Genomic DNA, 21,551 nt, shown 5'->3' with positions numbered 1-21,551 from the left:
ATACTAAACCAACGTATATGAGCTTTGTGAGCTAATCCAGCAAGAAGGAGGTGTGGGAACTCCCATTATACAGTCCATTGGTCAAAAATCACAAATGTCAAGCAAACTGAGGGTTGCAATTATTATCTGAAGATGGGCAAGAGACAGTCTGGGGACTGCGCCCTCGGCCTGTATGCCCGAAGCTTTCTCTAGATAGACAGTATCTGAAATGATTTGACTTAGAGGGAAGTCAGCTGATGTCTACTATAGAATCTACTACTCCGTGGCCATGTGGGGAAACACTTCCCTACATTTGACATTGTATCATGTTGTTAAATGCATAGCAAAAGACATTTGGTTGGTTATTCACTCTACAGTGAATAACTTGGGAAGCTTTAAAGATGTCAGTGAAGCTTGGTCCCCAGCGATGTTCCAGGTCCTCCTTTACTCACCACTGTGACAGCATCGTTGAGCAGAGACTCGCCAAAGACCAGGATGTAGAGCTGCTCATTGACGTGAATGTTCTCAAAGACAGCAAGCACGGCCACGGGATCCACAGCTGAGATCAAGCTGCCAAACAGCAGGTTCTGGAGCAGCGTGATGTCGCTGAGGCCGAACGCCTCAATCTGGCAGATGCCAAACAAAGACACCCCGATGCCGATGGAATTCCACAGCGTGCCTACCACGGCATACCAGAAAATGGTGCCGAAGTTCTCAAAGAAGGGGCGCGTGGGCATAAAGTAGCCAGCATCCAGAACGATGGGTGGCAGGAGATACAGGAAAAACACATCCGTCTTCATGGCTGGGGGAGACTTTTCGTCAACACCAAAGATGATCCCACCGAGTAGAAGTCCGACCATTATGAGAAGGCAGCTCTCTGGCACGATCGTGGGCAATTTGTGGTACAGATGGAAACCTGGTAGGAAGAAGCACAGAGTCTGGGTTAGCCAGGAGTTGTGGAGAAGGGATATTAGTCTCCATAGAAACAGTAAGCCAAACTTCAAATACTCCCAGTTCACTGTAATTGGCTTCTAGACTGCAAAACAGTCCACTTTAAACAGGTTACATTTACTTATTTACGTATGTGCAGGAAATGCTAATAAGACACAAGCTGAATTTTAAGCCAGAAATCAAATGCTAGAGATACCCATTGTTTACATGGCACAGTGTGGGAGTTTCTATACCTTTATTGCATTTTTCTTAAAAACTGGGACTATGAAAATGGAATGATAACACAATGTGTTAGAGACGGTCCTGTGTGTGCTGGTACACCTGGGAATGCACACACACAGGTCTGCTTGTGTTTCTGCGATCAGCAGTCCCCTCTCTTTTGTCTACCATGGGCTTCTGTTCAGGTGTTCTCTAGGTTAGAAACACACCAGGATCCTCAATGGAGAACGAGGTTGCTGTTTGCTTTCCTTCCTTCCTTTCCTAGGAGGTTCCTCTGCAGGCCAGGGCAAACCCTGCCATGTTGTTCCTCAGGAGGGAGCTGTCCACACCAGTTTTTGTTGTTGTTGCTGTTGTTGTTATTGTAGTTTTGTGTGAAGAACAGAATATTTACCCAGCAATGGCTTCATCTGGCCAGGGCATTCTAGACAGCCATAAGCCTCCCCAGCTGTGCGATGGCAAGCAGAGGCCAACACACCCGGTGAATTTTCTTGAGTCCTTGTGTTTTTATATAGCAAGCACTTTCTTAAAGGACCCTCCCTTTCCCAGCCCCAGACAATGCAATGGTATGCTGAAAACAATTTAATTCTGCTCAGAACATCTTCAGACGTTCGTCTCCTTTCATCCTACCAAATCTCTAGTAAGGAGTTAACTTTGATGCTTTTAAAAAACCAAAGTGACCATCAAGACTCAAAGCCCTCCATAGTCACACCACACTGGTTGGGTCACGAGTCATCTTTGAGATTACTACTTTTTTCTTGGCTGTTGATAAAAAAAAAATAGTAATTTCTTTATCTCTAATCTTTTTATTTTAATCCTGAATATGTTTAATTTTTGAGATGTGGGATCCTTAAGAGACAACCAAAGCAACTTATTAGGATGTGTAAAGTAACTGGTTTATAAAGGATATATACACATGTGCTCCCCTGTCTGGAAGAGTTCCCGAACAAGAGACAAAAACAGGTGTATCTGTGAATTTCTCCAGTGCAGTACAAGGTAGGCTCAAGTCTCAACCAAGAGCCAGGTAAGTACAGAAGAGGTAGGTTTGGCTAAGGAAAGCACCCAAAAAGAGACAGGATGGTGCAGACATCAAAGACTAAACTTCTAGTCAGGGACAGAAGCCTCCCAAGAAAGGAAGGAGGAGGTTAGCTACCTCCTACTCTGTGTAGGAGCCCAGTGTGATTTTAACAAACAAAGAACCTGAGCAAAAGTTGGGGTAGGAAAGAGAACAAGAGCCTGTAATGGCAAGACAACAGTACATCATCCTGAGACCCTTCATATATTTTAGAATCAACTTAGAATATAAAAAAAGCTGTGCCTTGAATGAGCCTCCTTCCAATTTCAATACAACAGAGTGAAGAGGTGGGGACTCTCAGGGTGTTTGTGACAGTGAAATTTAAACTGGGAACAGGACAGCCTCAACAATGATGCTGTACTGTAGTCAGCCTGGCAGCAACAGGAAATGTCAGAATTTTATGATGAAAGCAATACTGGCATAAAGATGATCAGAAAGTCACCATAGTAAGGAAAACAGGTTCAGATTCTGTAGCACCCTCCTGATGACCAAGTGTGTGTGGCTCTGCCTCTGCAGCGCAATCAGGAGGGTGGAGACCCTGCCCTTTGGCACCCCTTCCATCAGGCTCAATAGCTCTTTTCTCAATGTTCTACACCTCCTTTCTCTCCACACGCCCGGCCAGTGAGAGCCTACCTGCATCTATACAAGATGGGGCCCTTGATAGTGAGACCTGTCCAAATAGAAACACTGCTTTGTCTTTGAGACCCTCAAAACTCAACCTGAGGCTGAAGGATGGCAGACACTTCCTCCTTCAGTGTTCCAGACAGGAAATGGATCCTGCTCCTGGGATCAGCTTCCTCTTTTTTGCCCTGTGAGACCCACCAGTTCTGAGGCCAACTCTCTCTGTGAGCGTTTTTCTGGGGAAAGGCCTCTTATGGTGTCTGGAAGATTCCACCCTTCTTTCCTTGTCCTTCTGCCATGTGTGAGTACAGCAGAGAGCCTGTCAATTACAGGCCAAGGGTGGCACCGTGGTCTTAGACTCACAGCATTCAAAACGATGAGAAAATCGATGTCTTCCCTTTTAAGTTACTCAGTCCTACTCAACAGTACCCAGTACTATTGAAGTATCATGGATGGTCTAAGAGAGAAAAGTATCAAAATGATGGGACAAGGGGGAGTAGGGGAGTGACAGAATATGTTCCCAGAGACTCACAGCCACAGCTGTTTAATAAGTGAGACTCTATTACCAACAGGACTAAAACCACAGCCCGAAATACTCCGTGCGCTGAAGCAATAGCATTTGGAGGAATATAAAATACTAATTTCTACACAATAAAGTGAGCATCTGTATGCAGGGTATTCAATCATCTATTGTTTTTCGCTTTATTACTACGACTCTGTAGGCTGCAGTAATAAGTAGAATTAATGTATCCAATGGGTACAGCTGTCTGCCCATGACCTCTAGCTGATCCGCTGACCTCATTGTCAAACAGAATAAAAACTTCTCAGAAAACCCCTCTCTATATCTCCCTGCGTGCTGCCTCCTTTCACAGCCAGCATTTCCTGTACGATAAGAACAGGCCAGGATCCGAGCACAATCCATGCCTTTCTGGAACTCAGCCCTAAGCCGAAGGTTCCTTGCCCTGGGCCTCCAAAGTTGCCACACTGGACGACTGTCCCAGCCTGGAATGCTGCTCTCCCACTCTCTGCACGTGACAATGACTGGATGACTGGCTGTCGCCAGACTCCTCTTACTCAACTGAGACAGTGAAATATATACCTCCCAGGTAAACGTCTTCAATGACACCCGGATTGTTGACTACACAACGCAGCACTGTTCGCGACACATCACGGGTGCCCCATATTTTTGCTGCCTCCTCTGGTTCAGAGGAAAAAAGCCAAGACAAAAGCTCTTGTAATGATATGCAGACAAACATAGGGAACCCTAGAGGCAGAGTAGAACTGGAGGAGGCCTGTTTTCAGAGACGCCCACTCCTGCTCTTGATGTTTCATTTTCCTTCACTAACTCACCGTCTGGGACCTAGGGCTCTCTCTCACACGCCGGAGTGCAGCTCTCTCGTTCCAGAAAGCATACTGTGAGTGGAGGATGGGCAACTGGGCATCTGAGCTGAAGCAAAGGAGAAGAGACAGAGAGGGTATCCGTGGATGCCAGATGGTAATGCTTGCCAAGTTCATGCATTGTGCCAGGTTCTGACCAAGACCTTAGCCAATAGGAAGCAGTGATGGGGACGCAAATAGGAGACCAAGGAAGAGGGACAAGGAATATGGAAAAAACTCAGTCAAAGATGAATCAGGAATGAAGAGTATCCAACAGGAATACTGTGAGTCAATAGAGAATTTATATTTAAAAAAAAAGCTTTTCTTTTTCGTTTCTAAACGCTTAGGTCTATCAAAATGGATCTGAGTGGCCCTTTCCTGAAATAGGACAGTGGTTACTGAATCTGCCCAGTTGTTCCATGGTCAAGAAGGGATTAAGTGAAGGGCAGTCACAGGAATCCTCAGCACAGGGCCCTCCAGGGAACATAAGCAGAGGCATGAAGGGCACTGGGTGACACTCAGCTGGCAGGCAAGGCTTGGCATTCCCATGTCTATGCTTCCGTGAGTACTTGGAATCAACTGATCAGCAAAATGGATAGCTTAAAAAAATAAACAAGACTGCTTCTTAAATATTATTATTGACAGAAACATACATTGGTTTCTCCTTGAGTATTCTGTGAAGGGTGAAAATTGACTTTAATAGATTGGACCGTCTGTGCCTGAATCATCAGTCTATCTAATATCATCAAGAAAAGTATCAGCCATTGGCAAGAAAAACCAAGCCAAACTGATGATCATTTCTATGAGGCCAACACGAGCTATTGCAGAGACAAAGCCGTGTAGGTCCGAGAGTGGCGGGGACTTACAGCATGGTGCCAGACAGCAAATACTTTTAGCTTGCACACCATATTTTAGTTTGTCTTTACAGTGCAAAGGAAGCGATGGATTGTTGGTAACAGCGAAGAGAACGAACGCTCGTGGCCGTATTCCAAGGAAGCTTCATTCACACACAGTGAAACTAGAACTCCATACACTTCCACACACTCCTATGCTCTTATTTAGATTTGGTTTAAATCATTGGAAAATGTGAAAACCATCTTCAGACCACAGGCAGCACAAAGCCAAATCGGCTGCCGTGTTTGGAGTCCAGGCTGCTGAGTGCTCACCTCCCCAGCTGCAGCCTGTTTCTATTTCCTGGTACCTCCTGTCGATTGTTTGAGGGGTACTGCACTTCTTTTCTTTACTGTTTATTGCCAGCATATAAAAATCTGCAATGATAGTGCTTTAAATCTTTATTGTTTTATGTTTATTGTAACAAATCTCAGTGGGCTAGCAGAAGACTCACATAAAAATATAACGTAAAATGCTCCTCCCCAGGAGTGACATGAATTTCCTTTCTCTCTACACACAAGTGTGGAAATAAGCTTAGTTTAAAAGCGTAACGTCTACATAAAAGTAAAATCACTGAGAGCAATTTACTCTGTTTTCTCACTGTAGTAACAATAACCTGTTTACCCTGGGATGACGGGAAAGACAGAAAATAAATAAACAAACAAACAAACAGCTTCCAGATCCAGATAATAGAATCCACCACCAAAGACTAACACTGTAAAAGTCAGAATCAGAGAAAAGCATAAAAACAAAAAGAAAATGAAAGCCAACCAAGCAAACCATACAGTTGCTACAAGCTCAAGGCAGATGGGGACACACACACACACACACACACACACACACACACACACACACACTACAGTTGTGATCAGATCAAGGCAGGTAGGAGATTAGCAGAAGGGAAGAGCCAAGACCTCAGAGGAAACACATTAGCATGAACTAAAGACCTATGCAAATTCTAATTTCCCTTTATTTTGTTTTACATTTTCAAGGGGTTTGAAAAAATATATAAATAGCGTCTATTGCATCAATAAATACTTGCCAAGCTAAGGTTAAGCACTGGACAATCACACATGGGCACCAAGGAGGCATTGCGCAATGATCGTGGCTGCCTGGCCCCGCACAGGGGTCTGGGGCAGGTTAGCTTCAAAGTTAGTGATGTTCTAAGTAAGCCATGCCTTCCTGGCGGGCGGAAATAAGAGAAGAACATAGAATAGATAGTATGAAAGTTTGTTTTTTGGTATCAATAGGAATAAAGAAGGCCCCCATATGTTTATTTTTAAAGTATCTCCATTTATATATCAACTAAATACATACTTCCAGATGCAGAACTGCAGTAAGCAATTAGGCAGACAGAACAAACACAATAGCAGCTTGATTTTTTTAAATCAGATATTCCAACAAATTCTTATCATACTATAATTCAAGTAAAGACTGAGTAAAATATATTTCTGAAAGTAAATTATATTAACTACTAACTCAAATAATTAAGGCATTAAAAATAATATACAAAATATATAGAACTGAGTTAATAAAGCAGAATTAACTGATATATTAAAAAATTACTACAAGGAGTATAGGCTTCTTATAACATTTAGTCATAAGCAAAGGCTGTAAAATGAATTTAGCAACCACCCCATCAAATATAATATAACTCTATGTACAAAGGCTTTCTTCTGATTGAATGCTCCACCTCTGGGTTTACAAAACACTCCTCATAATAAAAGGATTGCAAACTTTGAAAATATAAATGAAACATTGTTGATATCATTCTAGAGTAAAACTTGGATGGCAATTAAGTCTTTCAGATGACTGGACCACACAGAAGAAAGTGAACACTAATGAATTCTCCTTCCAGGATGGACTTTAGAAAGGGATAGAGACAAGAGTTGGACTCAATCACAGTTTGATTAAGCCTCTTTTGTAGATAAGGACTGGACAGGTTATATCACAAATGTTTCTTGTAATCAGGGACTATACCTGTAGTCCAACAGATAAGATTTGGCCTTAATCATTCATGGTAGAAGAAAGAGCATAACAAATGTCATCAGAGAGGAAACGAAACAAGCACCAGAGGAGCAGGAGGAGAAAGCATCCAGCTGAGGACCCTCAAGACAATTTCATGAATATAGATGATGTTAAGATCAGGACCACGAGGGGTACACCCACACACTGAGACAATGGGGATGTTCTTTCGGGAATTCACCAAGGCCAGCTGGCCTGAGTCTGAAAAAGCATGGGATAAAACTGGACTTGCTGAACATAGCGGACAATGAGGACTACTGAGAACTCAAGAACAATGGCAATGGGTTTTTAATCCTACTGCACGTGCTGGCTTTGGGGGGGCCTGGGCAGTTTGGATGCTCAACTTACTAAACCTGGATGGAGGTGGGCAGTCCTTGGACTTCCCACAGGTCAGGGAACCCTGATGGCTCTTTAAGCTGATGAGGGAGAGGGACTTGATTGGGGGAGGGGGAGGGAAATGGGAGGCGGTGGCAGGAAGGAGGCAGAAATCCTTAATAAATAAATAAATTTAATAAAAAAAAAAGATTGATCGGTAAGGATTTTTCCACTCCTATAGTAATGAAGCAAAAAGGAAGGTTCGAGAAAAGACTAGGTCCGGAAGAATGTGTGTTGTGACTAGCTTTGAGGGAAGCAGGGCTGCAACCAAACATCAACTATCCATGCGGCACAGAACCTGAGAAATAACTCTTGGCCCACCTCTGTACCATGACAAGCCGAAGCTAGCGAAGATATATTGCCATCCCCTTGCCTTTGTGCAGGCAGAAACAGAAAGAAGCCCCTTCCAAGAAACCGGAGGTGACAAATGAGAAGTAAGAAAATGAGAACTTCCCAAGAGGCGAAACAAATAGAAACGATTAACCTTCCATGTAAAGAAAAAGAAGTTGTCTATAAAAACATGAGACTAAAATGTTTTAGCAGAACCCAGGCTCCATGCAAGACCTGTGCGTAATCCCATGGAAGATGGGCTCAACACAAGGAGGAATTAAAGAGAATGGCCACTCAGCAATAAAAAGAGCACTCTCAGATAATAAAGATCTCTCTCTTCAGAGACTGTGCTCATATGATTGAAAAGTCAAGGAATTTTGCACTAAGGACATTTATTATGACATTGTGTGTGGTGGGGAAAAACAGGAGGAAGTAGAATCATTACGCCATTAAATTATTTTTGTTTCATCTAATCTATAGCTCTTGAGACCCTTTCATACATTAGTTATTATAGCTGACACTAGGGGGAAAGTGGTGACCCAAAGGTAAGAAACAGAAGTTAAATGGATACGCAGAAACAGTTAATTATGAGCACACAGAGGAAAGCAGAGAAGGATGAAGGAGTTCTTCTGATGAATATTTAATGTCTGTGTGGTCGGGAAATACAAAATTCCCAGTGGAATGAAGGAGGCAAAACATGGTACACGTGCTTTTCTAAATATGAATGAAAAGCCCGAAAACAGAGACCTTGAGCTGAGAGCCTTCTGGTCAACCAGGCCAGTCTGGCCGGAGCTCAGAGATTGAAGAACACAGTAGAAAGAAAAGAACAGGAAAATGTCATAACATGGTAACTCTGGGGCCAGGAGAAGATTTTGGATCTGTTCTGAGAGTAATGAGGAGCCCTAGAAGGTTCATGAGCAGAGGCAAGCGTGACTGGACTCATGATTTGTAAGGGATCATTTTGGCTGCTATCAACATGTTTTTGAGCAATTGGAAAGTGGTCCTCATTAAGGGGGTAGTATGAGAGGGGGTCAGATGAGTGTGTTTGGATACTGTTGCTCCAACCTAGTATGATACTGGCCTGGAGAGTCCTGATATGAGTATTGGTCAATAGTGAAGCCACAGTTTTAGTTCAACAAACTGAATACTGAGTTTGTTATTGTTGAAATGGAGAACAACAAGAAGAGATACAGTGAATACCCATCAGGAAGTTCTTGAACAATATCACTCTGCTTTAGCATATTGATAACATGTTTACCAAAAGAAATGGCAGCTGATATTTATAGAATACTATGGAGGAGCCTACAGCTATAATGTCAGACTAGCTCTGAATCACTGCAATACACACTACCATCTCATTTTATTGTGCCTTGAATGATTCATAAGAATAAAACTATAAATCTAGATAATGGGGCATAAAGGCGTAAGAATGTCTCATAAAGAACAAGGTAGATACCAGTGAGGACAAACAGCATAGCTTGACTCTTGTTACATAATCATGAAGATAACAAGACATAACTAAAAGACACAGAGCAGTTTCTTTTATAGTTCAACTGTAAAAAGAAAAAGTCTCTAGGTAGAGAGGTGGAGTGGAGTGGTACACACCTGTAATCACAGCACTTGGGAGGAGGAGGCAGGAGGATCGGGATTCCCATGTCAAACTCAACTATATAGAAAGTTCAAGGCAAACCTAGGCTACATGGGATTGATCTCAAAGTAGCAAACAACAAGACTCACAGGTAACCATCACTTTAGAGATGGAAGATTGTCACCAGTGAAGAAGGTAAAGAATATTAAAGTAGGGGATGTCTCCACCTTTGAACCAACACAAAACACACACACACACACATAGATCAGTAGAATAGAACAGAAGACCCAGATGTAAACACACACACACACACACACACACACACACACACACACACACTACAGCCACCTCATTTTTGACAAGGATGCTGACAGAATACAATGAAGAAAAATAGCATCCTGAGCAAATGGTGCTGGCAAAACTAAACATCTGTACATTGATGAATGAAAATAGACCCTGATCTCTTCTCCTTTATGAACATGAACATAAAATGGATCAAAGACCTTAATGTAAGCCCTGGTCTTCTGTGACTGCCATGGAGAGGGGAGGAGAACACTTCAACACATGGGTATGCAGGTGTTTTCTGAATGGGACTTGAGTAGCTCAAGAAATAGCGAACAGTAGACAGAATTTCATGCAGAGAAGCAATGCAGCAGAGAGACAGACTCTAGCAGAGGATGCAGAACTACGGTATATAAAGAACTCAAAATACAAACCAGCAAATAAACAAACAAAACGACCATTGATAAACAGGCTAATGAAAGGAATAGACTGTTCTCAAATGATCAAAATAAGTCCAATGGAAACTGTATTGGGATTCTACGTTACTCCAGTTCAAACGGCAGTCATCCTAAAAACAAATAATACGTGTATGTAGGCTTTATGAGGATGAGGTCTAAAGGGAACCCTTACATACTGCTGGGGCAATGTAAACTAGTCCAGGCCCTCTGAAAATCAGCAAAGGGCCCCTCAAAGCACTAAACATAAACCCTTATGACCCAGCGAGGCCACTCCTGCACGTGTGCCTGAAGGACCCCAAGTCAGCACACCACAGGGGTATTCACACATAGGTGTTTCATGAACAGGAGTCACAGTAACTGATGGGACCCCGGCAAGATGGACTCTTTGCAAGGCTCTTTCAAGATGAAGCAGACCATTGTTAGGTCTTTCCTAGACATTGGCTCCTTCAGTTTAAGTCTGCACAAATTAGAAGGAGGAAAAACAATTTAAAAACCCTCAAACAAACTTGATTGGAAAGAAACTATAAATCCAGAAAATAGTGCATGAAGGCACAAAAATATCTCATAAAGAACAAGGCCATTGACAAAAGGGTTAAAGGAGAAAATATAATTTATTCACATATTAGGACGTTTTTATCCATAAGGAAGAATAAAATTATATTGTTTATGAGAAAATAGGTATAATTGGAGATAATAATAGATGAATTAAAGGCCAATCTCAGAGAAATAAACGATGCAGGTTTCTTCTCATTTGTGAGCTCTGGTCTCTATAGATACATGAAGTCAAATACCGTATATATCACAGAAAATAGAAATGAAATTGCTTCAGAAGTGTCTACATATGTCTAGCAGCACACATGACCCTTGTAAACTTACTTGAAACATTATCAGATTTGGTTTTTGCAAACAAGTTGTGTGTTCTTAAGAATTAACATTACAGATGACAACATAGTCCCAAGAAGCAGAAAGGTTGGACACCCCTTTCAAGGGAACAGAGGGGATTAATGGGTAAGGGGGAGGGGAAGACAGTGAAGTACCTGGGGAGTATGCCCAACGTAAATTATGTACTTGCATGAAAACAGTCTCACGTGACTCTAATAAAACTAAAATAAGTGCAAACAAAAGCAAGATTTAAAAAATTTTTCCTAAAATGCTAAAGCTTAAATTCGTTTTACTGAAAGTCTGAAGGAAATAAAAGATAAGAAAATTCACGTTAAAAATGATGAGCAGATTTCTATCCCTGATGAGATGGCCTGCATTTCTCTGTTCTCATTTGTCACAACCCAAAAATCTCAGACATTCACCGTGAAGCAAACAGGTGGAGATAAGGGAAGACAAGAAGAACAGTGCCACCAATTCCCAGGTCTGAAGAACGACGGAGCACTGAGCTTTGTTTTGGGGCTTTTGTTTTCGAAATTATTTCATTGGTATTGAGGCTTTGCCTACTTGAAAGTCGGAACACCAAATGTATGCAGTGCTCACAGAGCCCAAAAGTAGGCTTTGGATTCAGAGTTGCCAAGGTATAAGCAGTCATGCAAGTGCTGCAAACCAAACCCTGGTTCTCCATAGAGCAGTCAGAGCTCTGGACCACTGAGCCAGCTCTCCAGCCTCTTGTTTGTTTGTGGGTGATTTTTTTTGGGGGGGGGTATTGTTTTTCCTTCTAATATCTTCATACTTGAACTAAAGAAGCCAGAGGCAGGAAATTCCAGTGGATAGAGACAGAGACCTAGCAGTGGTGTGCTTTATCTGGACAAGAGACTTAGAAAGAATCCACCTAGCAAGAGAGAGAAGTTTCAAATAACAGAAGCTCAACTCTAGCCAAAGAGCACAGAGCAAACTATGGTCTCATCCCAGGAGGTTTGAGCAGGCCTTCTAGAGGTCACCCTCGCAAGATGGATGGAAACACCCTACCTGGAGGTTGGTGGGGCACCCGAAAGGAGGGATGTGGGATTCTCCTTTTTTCCTGCATGCCAATGAGCCCTCCCCAATCAGTGAAGTCAATTTGGAGAACATGAACTACATTAACATACTCCACTCTCAGTCCTTGCCCAAGAAAGGGAAGAAAGGTCCTGTGAAAGACAGAAGAGCTATCACTACAGACCCTGTCATCAAATTATTTCATTAGTATTAAGATGGCAAGTTTATATGGTATATTCTTCATGGAGAAAATAATTTATTTTTATTTTTATCCTTCCTTCCCATTGTTATAAAATAATGGTATAAAAGCAAAATGAAATATTGATTGAACTGCATAAACACTGTTAAACAAACAAGCAGAAAATAGGAGAATTTGCTTAAATGGATATTTGCTGATCAGCATGGGTGCTGTGTGCTACACTCCAAAAATATAATATTGACTGATCTGTTGGCGCAGAGTGTGAACTGAGTCTCCTCGAGGCTCTTTGGAGTCCATTTCGAAATGTGTGATGTGTGGGCTATTAAAGAAGGAAAAGAAAAAAAACACAAGAATTGTTGGCAATTCAAAAGAAAACATAATTTATAAAAATCCTCAGAGCAGAATGTGAAGTAACAGGGAAATGGTTGACTATATTATAATATGCTCCCATATCTCCACCTCCCACAGCACGTGTGTTTATTCTATCCCCTCTTCTTTCAATTTATTCAAAACGGGCAATGAAAAAAGAACACAAGAATAATTAGAATATGAAAGTGGCTAAATGCATTGATCTTTATCCCTAGCTAGAGGAAGCTGCCTCTTTTTAGTGAGGGTAGGGAAAGTCTCCATTTAGGCAGCTAATTATTGCCAGAGGGTTGGGATGTAGCTTCGTTTTAGAACTCTTGCTTAGCATGCACCCCCAGCCTTTGTGTGTATTTATCTTTTTAATTGCACGCTGGAAAAAGCACTAATTTTCATCAGTGTTAATTTGGCTGTCAAATAAATTCGCACTCACCTTGAGTGCAGGAACATCCCCCACGCCCCTAAATACAAGCAGGTACAAAGTCACAGAACTGACGAAGTCCCTTTGTTTGGGGTTTCTGTTTGTTTGTTTTACACTTCATGGGGCTGTGAAAGATGACACGCTCAATGGAAACCAGACTTTGAATATTGATCGTTTCTGAGCTACATGACCCAATTTTCTCTCACGATCCACTGGTATTCAGCTCCCATTCAGGAGGAACAAGACAGTTGCTGTGTTCTTAAATTCTGCTGTTCCACAGATCAGGTTTAGTAAATGTGTTTTCAATTTATAATATTTTCAGTTTAACACTAGCTTATTGGGATCTGATGCATTAGAAATTGAACATCTGCAACAGAAACAAAATATCACATCACATGGCAAATCTTCAACTAGTTTATAACCACTCAAGTCAGGGTGGCCTGGGAGCCCACAGTACTTAGTCTAAGGAGGAGTCCCAAAATTGAGCTCGTCTTTGAAAATTGAGAGATTTCTTACTGAAATTTTCTTTTGTGTCTGTCTTGAAAAATCATCAGGATTGGGCCCTTCCTCTGTCCCTCACCCCGGTCTAATTTCGGCTAAGTAGTGGTACTCCTTAGCTGGATTAGGATTCAGCTGGTTCGACACCATCAAGTCTCATAAGGGACAATTTGCATCTAAAGTTTGAGTAAAGCCAAGCATCCGAAGCTACTTGTGGCTATGATGGGAGACCGGATCCAGGCAAACCCTTCCATTTTTCTCTCTGTTCTTTTTAGAAACCTAACTTTGCCTTTCAACCACAGCAATGGAAATGAACCTTAGACTCAGTTTCCATGACTTATCAGACAGACTTCTACCTCCTTGAGCATTTAAATGAAGGTTAGGCTACTCAGAGCCTTGAGGGACCTTTGTCCAGACTCTACCAATGGATAAGCTTGCTGCAGGTTCAGGGTACAACAGGTACAACAAAGAGTTGCTTAAGTTCACTTCCCTGAGATGAGGGGACTTACGAGGTGAACGGACCATTTGGCAGCCTCTGCTCTATGCAAGGCAGCTGAATCCTAATCTGATCACAGAACCAGGGCTGGAAACAGGGTTTGACTCACGCCCCTGTCTAATTATCTGCTGCATTCAATCCTTTCTTCAGTCAAATCATGATTTACAGTCTAGGCAATTAGAAACAATTAGATCAAATCTTAGCAGGGTATTTTAGTTTATGTGAAGTTGGGTTCATGCAGCCAAGCACTGGGCTGAACTCTTGGAGTTCACTTGAAGCCAGGGAGGAGGGATCATAAGGTGTGTCAATAGCATGATGAGAAAACCCACAAAGACAGCTGACAAGAGCTAGTGGGAGCTCACAGACAAGGCACTGACTGCTGGGGAGCCTGCATGGGACCAAACTAGACCCTCTGAATGTGCGTGACTTGATCTCTTGGGGTAGGGGATTGACAGTAACACCAGGATCTATCCCAGGTGCATAAACTGGCTTTTTGGAACCCATTCCGATGGTGGGATCCCTTGCTCAGTCTTGATCTAGGGGGCAGGCTTGGTCCTGCCTCTAGTTGGTATGCCATACCTTTAGACTCCCCAAGGAAGGCCTTACCCCTTCTGAGGAGTGGATGGGAGATGAGAAGGGGAAGGTGTGGGCAGAAGAAGGTGAGAGAGGGGGAACTGGAGTTAGTATGTAAAATAAAAAGTAATTTTTTTTTTTGGTTTTTCGAGACAGGGTTTCTCTGTGGCTTTGGAGCATGTCCTGGTACTAGCTCTGTAGACCAGGCTGGTTTCAAACTCACAGAGATCCACCTGACTCTGCCTCCTGAGTGCTGGGATTAAAGGCGTGCGCCACCACCGCCCGGCAAAAAAAAAAAAGTAAATTTTTAAATAAAAAATTAATGAATAAAGAAAAAAGATGAGTTGGGTCCAAGGAATTAAGCATCTGGAAAATGGGACAAAATTTTTTTCAGTAGATTTTTCCAATATCACTAACTAGAAATGTCATATTTAGTATTTTAATCAGAAACATGGTAATTGTCTTCACAGACTCAAAAACTGTTAACTATGGAACATATAAAGATAAGCATGTATACTTATACATACATACATACACAAAGGGAGGGAGGGGATGAAAAAGGGAGGGATGGACGGTGGGGGGGCTTCATACATTCAACACTGACAGAGGGTTTTCTCTCTGACCGAGAATGTGTCCCTAGGGTCAGAGACAGAGGTAGCTAAAGACATTGCTTTCAGCAATTTGATATAGACAGCAATTGAAAGCATTTGCCCTCTGATAACAGGGAACTCCTTTGTCCTCCCCCACCCACAGGGGACTTTTGGAAGCCTTGCACCTTGAGAAGTAGCAGGGGAGTCTGGGAAGAACCTCCTAAGACTGAACACATCGGCTCATAGGGGAGTCAGCTCTGGGAGGAGACTCCCAGGTGTAATGCTCTTGTGTGCTAAGGGTGTTGAACCTACACAATGCGCACTGTAAAAGGGACAGTTTCATTGTTGTTGTCCCTCTCTTATGACATAATGGCATGGTATAGCCCTCCAATATGTACCTAAATATATATCAAGGAAGTAGTAACCACAGACGTCCCCAGGTGTTATCAGTGCTGACTCCCTCAGAGGTATAAAAACTCACAGTTTTTTTTCCAGAAACTAGAACATTCAGGCATGCACAAGGGCAGGAAGGATAGTTCATCTTTATTATGACTGCATAGTTAACTGGGTTATATTTATTTGACTGGATATAAACACAGCTAGGAGACATACTCTGGGCATGTCGTTTGTGCTTGAGAAGTGCCGAGCTAGTCTTAGGAAGCAAACTTCCATCCTGAATGGGCATGGCCCTATCTAATGGGCTGGGATCCTAGAATGATTAAAAAAAGGGAGGGGGGAGAAAGCGAGTTCAGTCCCAGCATACATCTGTCTCTGCTTCCGGTGGACATTATATGACTAGCCAGCTCACCACCATGTGTTCCCTATCCCTGCCATCCCCACAAACCGTGGCTGACAATAAGCCCAGTGCCATGGAATAATGGGAGTATATGATTTGTTTTCATTTGGGGGAGGCTTACTGTTAAGAGATTTCTTGAGTGGCAGGCAAGTCGACAGTATAGACCCTGGGGTTTTGAACAGAGCTGTGACTTAACCGATCGTCGATACTTTAAGAGGTCAGCTGGACACAGTTTGAACTGTGAGATAAGCGCGAGACCTTAGGGACCAGGTGTGGGTGTCTTATGGTTTGAAGTGATGCGCTTGTGTGTGAAGCTGAGAAAGGGTGGACTTTGGACCTCTAATCTTCATTGCCAGGTGGGCTAGATTTAGAATCACCTAGGAGACACTCCTCTGAGCGTGCCAGTGAGGGCATTTAGAGAAAGGTGTCAGTCCAGAGGGAAACCCCGCCCTGAATGTGAATGACACCGTCTCATGGGCTGGGGACGTAAAAATGGGAAAGATGGAAAGGAGTCAGCTAGCTGAGTGGCAGTGGTCACACCCCAGTCTTTCTGACAGTGGATTGAACGTGACCAGCCGCCTCTAGCTCCCTCTCTGCCTCCTCTACCATTATAGACTATGCCCCCCTGCCCTCCCCACCCCTGCCACCAAACGAAGAGTCCAAAGAAGACTTTCCCCTGTTAATTGACATTTGTTGGAATTTTGTCACAACCTTTAAGAAAATAACTAAAAGAGCAACTAAAAACAAAACAAAACAAAAAATCTTTGTACAGGTACTGTACGATTTTGTATCTTGATCTTGTACAAAGTAAACTAATTTCTTACTTTCAACCTAATAAAGAAAGCTGAGCTTACACCTGAACGACAGAAGAAGTGTAACACAGAAGCCTCCAAACAAAGGAACACTTGACTTCTCCGTCAATCACGAGACTCACCTTTGACTTAAGGTGATTAATAGTTCTGAAGTTTATATGAAATGCAAAGCAATTATGTACCTGGACAGGGTGGCTACTTCCTGCTGATGGACATCATCTCAAATTGCTTTAGTCTGCTCATGATCCAGGGGTGGAGAGGGCTACAAGGGCCATTCTCTGCTCTGGAGGATGGCCAGAGGTTTCCACCGGCACACTCAGATTCTCAGCGTTCAGCAGAAGAACCCTGTTTCTGCTGGCATCTCAGCAACTGTGCACGGTTCTCTTGGAGCACAGCGCAGGGAAAAAGAAATACACGAAAGACACCTTTAAGAAAGTCTGGGAATTAGAACTGGCTGCATTATGCCACACTGTAATTCTGCTCCAGGAAATAACAGCAGTGACACTGGACTCTTTGCAAAAGTTTCTGTACCTATCCCTCTCTGGGTGTGAAATGTGTATCTCTTTAAGTGGAGAGGAGTCACCCACAGATACCAGGGGAATTTCTCATCTAGCCAGGTGGGAAATGAAATCCCTGCTGTTAAACACAGAGCGCTGCCCTTGGACGTGTTCAATATTCTGCCTTAGAAAAGTCTCCGTCTCGTGTTTTCATGGTCTCATGTTTCACGTTGAGGTCACTCAACTTGTGGGGAACCTGTTGAGACATTTTTATAACCTCTAGAGCTCTCCTTGTGTAGACACCCTGCAGTGTATTTTGCCTCCCTGTTCCCCACTCCACACATGTTAGAAATACCATTTAGCAAAGTCACTAACGAAGGGACAGTTCGATATGAAGAGATTCTTCCGAGGTGACGCTTCATTGCGTAAGCGTTACTTAGGTGGAATTAGAGTTCAGATGTCCGTAAGTTTCAGCTACTCTTTCTGAATAAGCCCTTTGCACAGTTTAGTTAAGGGAAGAGGCATGGTGTTGGACTGGCAGGGATAAGGGCTTGGGTGTGCTTTAACCTGCATTTCAATCCTTCCGTGCAAGCCAACAGTCCAAAGTAATTTTCGCTCTATTGCCCCAGGGTAGAGGCTAAATCCTAGGCTGTGTCTTCGTTTCAGCCCGTGTGTTAGTGAATGATTGACGCCGATTTGGTTTTCGCTGTTTGTGTCCTACTGTCCTTAAAAGTTATACGAGTTTTTCCAAGGAGGTCTCCCCACCCTTGCCACCACCTTGGGTGGGAACTTTATTTTACGGTTGAATTTTATCCCTTCAGGAGGCTGGCTGCTAAACAGAGTGACGAGTTACTTAAAATAAGCAGATGGAAGTATAGGAGAAGAATCCACAATTGCCAGTAATTGCAGTCTAATTTCACTTTTCAATTAAGTGGTTGCAAAATCTCTAAAGCAGCCACCACTGATTTACAGGACAGAGGAAATATTTGTACTCTAGGGAGTCCTGCGGAGCCTGGAGAGTAGAATCTGGCGGTCTGAATGAGAACTGCCCCCAAAGACCCACTCATATGGGAATTCTTGGTCTTTAGTTGGTAGAACTGTTTGGGATTGACTAGGAGGTGTGGTAGTCTTACGGGAGAAGATGTGTACCCGAGGGAAGACTTTAGGGTTTAAAAAGCTTGTGTCATTCCGTTAGCTCTCTCTATCTCTGTCTCTGTCTCTCTGTCTCTGTCTCTGCTTCTTTGTCTTTATCTGTTTTTGTGTTTTTGTTTCTCTCTCTCTGTCTCTCTCTCTGTCTCTCTCTCACTGTCTCTCTCTGTCTCTCTGTCTCTCTCTGTCTCTCTGTCTCTTTCTCTGTCTCTGTCTCTCTCTGTCTCTCTCTGTCTCTGTCTCTCTCTCTCTCTGCCCAGTGGGGGAAATAAAGTCCTTAATGGCCAAGATCACATATCCTATCTGCCAAATCTCTAGCAAGATGATCAGCAATCATGGATAGCCTTTGAGCAGTGGTTCTCAACCTGTGGGTCATGACCCCTCCAGCAGACCTTTATCTCGCCCCCCCAAAAAAAATTTTTTACATTATATTACAATTCATCACAGTAGCAACATTACAGTTATGAAGTAGCAATAAAGATAGTTTTATGGGTGGGGGTCACCACAATATGAGAGAACTGTGTTAAAGGGTCACAGCGTTAGGAAAGTTGAGAACCCCTGCCTTAGACTTTGTACATTGAATGAGTATCAACAGGAACACAACACAAGATAAAAGATTCTCCTGAGGAACAAAGCAGATTGCAGTTGTGAAATAACTGAAAAAACATGAAGGAAGTTCTGGTTTTAACTGCACACATTGTAGCGAGACAAAAACAAGAGGCCTGCGTCTTAGGGCTTGTGTGCTGAGCCTCTGTGGAGGCTGTGGACAGCAGCTCACTCACACATAAACGACCAGCCAAAGGGTACCATAGGCTGAGAAAACGGTCAGCCTTGACAGTATAGTACAGACACCTGCGGCCAGAGCTGTTCCACACAGACAGGAAGTTTCCTGATTTCTTCGAAAGCTGAGAGTCCCCAAAACTGCCATGGCCATTGTCTTTCCAGACTGTTTGAAACAGAGTTAGGAAAAACGGAGGCTGTTTCGCTAAGGAAGTAGCCCAAGGTTGACACTAGCAATGCATTCTTGCCCTCTGTGAGGACCAGGGGTGAAAAATCAGAAAGCTGAATTCACTGCTGCACATGGGCCATCATGTCTCTTGGAAATCGAGGCAGAGAGATCAGGAGTTCTATGACATCCCAGGATACAAGACCCTGTCTCAGAAAATCGTAAAAGCTAAACCTTTCCACCCATCTCTGAGGCCTTAGAGGCAGCTACTGGTTGTGACATGGGGATAAGTCCGAGTGTGTAGCCACTGGTAGGTTTTACTTCCTAGGGGGAGATCCCTCTGCTAAAGCTTATCTGTGCAGCCCCGATTGTATGCAGTGAGGCACACACCCTGGGAAGAAGGAGTTCAGCAGGCTTGTGGAAAGGATAAGAGAGGACAGTTGGAGATGTGTGTATATATATTTATATAAATAATAAATGTATTATCATATTACAACTATAATAAATCTATATAATATATTCTATATACTTCATTATAATGCATACTTTAATATTATTTTATATGGTATATATTAAATCTTACATAATAATAGGTAATGTGTTAATAGATAATATATATTTATGTATTATGTTAATATGTTCTATTTTATGAATTATATGTATGTGTGTTATGTGGTGTACTTCACTGACTCTGCATAACTGACTTATCCATGAATACACATGACCACCCTGGGCTGTCGCAGAGACAGCTGGCTGCCACAGGGAAAGGCACACCTTGCCCACAAGGGGCCCCACATGCAGGGCCTGGTTTGGCCTCCACCTATTATGCCTGGCGGCTGAGCCTTCAGTTTCTAAGGAGGAACCAGTGATAACAATGGGTGTGCGTTGCCCTTCTTTTCCATGGCAAACTAAGCCAAAGCCGACGGACGATTTTCTTTATTTTCACTTCGGCAGCGTTGGGAGCTGAAATATGTATGTCTTGGAAGGAAGCTTATTTATAACACCAGCAGCAGGAAGCCAGGACATCTAAATAACCGAACAACTTCCGCGGAGCAAATGGACCAAACAGACTTTTCCAGGGTGCTATTATGCTTTGGGAAGGGAGGTGGCTATCTGTTCTCACTGGGGCTAGCCACATTGCTGAGGTCTTTAAGGCAGCAAGTTCGGAGCATGGTAACCTTGTCTTTGGGAGGGCTGAACGAAGAAGCTGTCATTATCAGTATCTCAGGTTGCTGGCAAAATAACAAAGGTGAGTGAGGGCAGCCACGTGACCTCAGATTCACAGCTAGTTAATGGCAGGGCTGGGATTCTGGGAACTAGAGCTTAGGTGACCACTCAAGTATGTTCAAGAATAGAATACACATTAGAAGCAAGTGGAAAGGCTGAGATATTTGAGAGTGAAAGAGCAAATAAATAATATATGTGCCAGGAGAACACAGCTAAACCACAGGTGTCATACGGGGTGTTTTGTTTCCTTAATGACTGGACAACCTAAGTGCGGAGAAACAAAAAGCTTTTCTAATTATCTTTCACCTACTTAACAGTTATTTATCGAATCCTAACTATGTATCAGATACAGTTGCAGACAATGGGTCAAATAAACATAGTTCCTTAGACCACATCTTAAGGCATGTCACTTGTGTGTGGTTAGGTCCCCAAATGAGCAGGATGATCTGCCATTAAGTTTGAATGTATGCAACCACCAAAGAAGAATACTTAGAATTTTTTACTTGTCAATATCAATTAGAGTTGATATTTAGTAGCCCATGTTTCTCTCGCTTATGACTCCTTAATATATTAAATATGTCCAATATCCTCCCTCTCATCCATGGGGCATATTCTAAGATCCTCAATAGATGTCTGGAACCAGAGCTAGTGTGAATGCCTGTATGTGTATTATGTTTTGCATGGACATTCATACCGATGAGCTTGTAAGTTAGACACGGTATGAGTTTAGCAACAATTGCTACTGATAAATAAAATAGCTCCAGCAACTTAGCAGAATAGTTAGGTTGGTGCAATTAGTCTCTCTTGAATGCTCTTTTATTAAGACTTATTTTTATTCTTAATTATATGTGGTGTGTGTGTGTGTGTGTGTGTGTGTGTGTGTGTGTGTGTGTGTGTGT

At 42.7% G+C, this 21,551-nt stretch overlaps 1 protein-coding gene across 1 annotated transcript in view; it reads right to left on the bottom strand.

Annotated features, from left to right (window-relative positions):
- The window catches only part of Slc9a2 (solute carrier family 9 member A2), an 81,883-nt gene that overhangs the window by 46,720 nt on the left and 13,612 nt on the right, over positions 1 to 21,551 (bottom strand). The window contains exon 2 of the mRNA XM_005359993.3: positions 432 to 895. Within this exon, the coding sequence (XP_005360050.1) occupies positions 432 to 895 (464 nt within the window). The remainder of the gene's footprint in view (positions 1 to 431; positions 896 to 21,551) is intronic.

The sequence above is a fragment of the Microtus ochrogaster genome, linkage group LG2 (genome assembly GCF_000317375.1).
Source record: "Microtus ochrogaster isolate Prairie Vole_2 linkage group LG2, MicOch1.0, whole genome shotgun sequence".
Classification (NCBI taxonomy): Eukaryota; Metazoa; Chordata; class Mammalia; order Rodentia; family Cricetidae; genus Microtus; species Microtus ochrogaster.
This window is presented reverse-complemented; position numbering and strand designations above follow the sequence as displayed.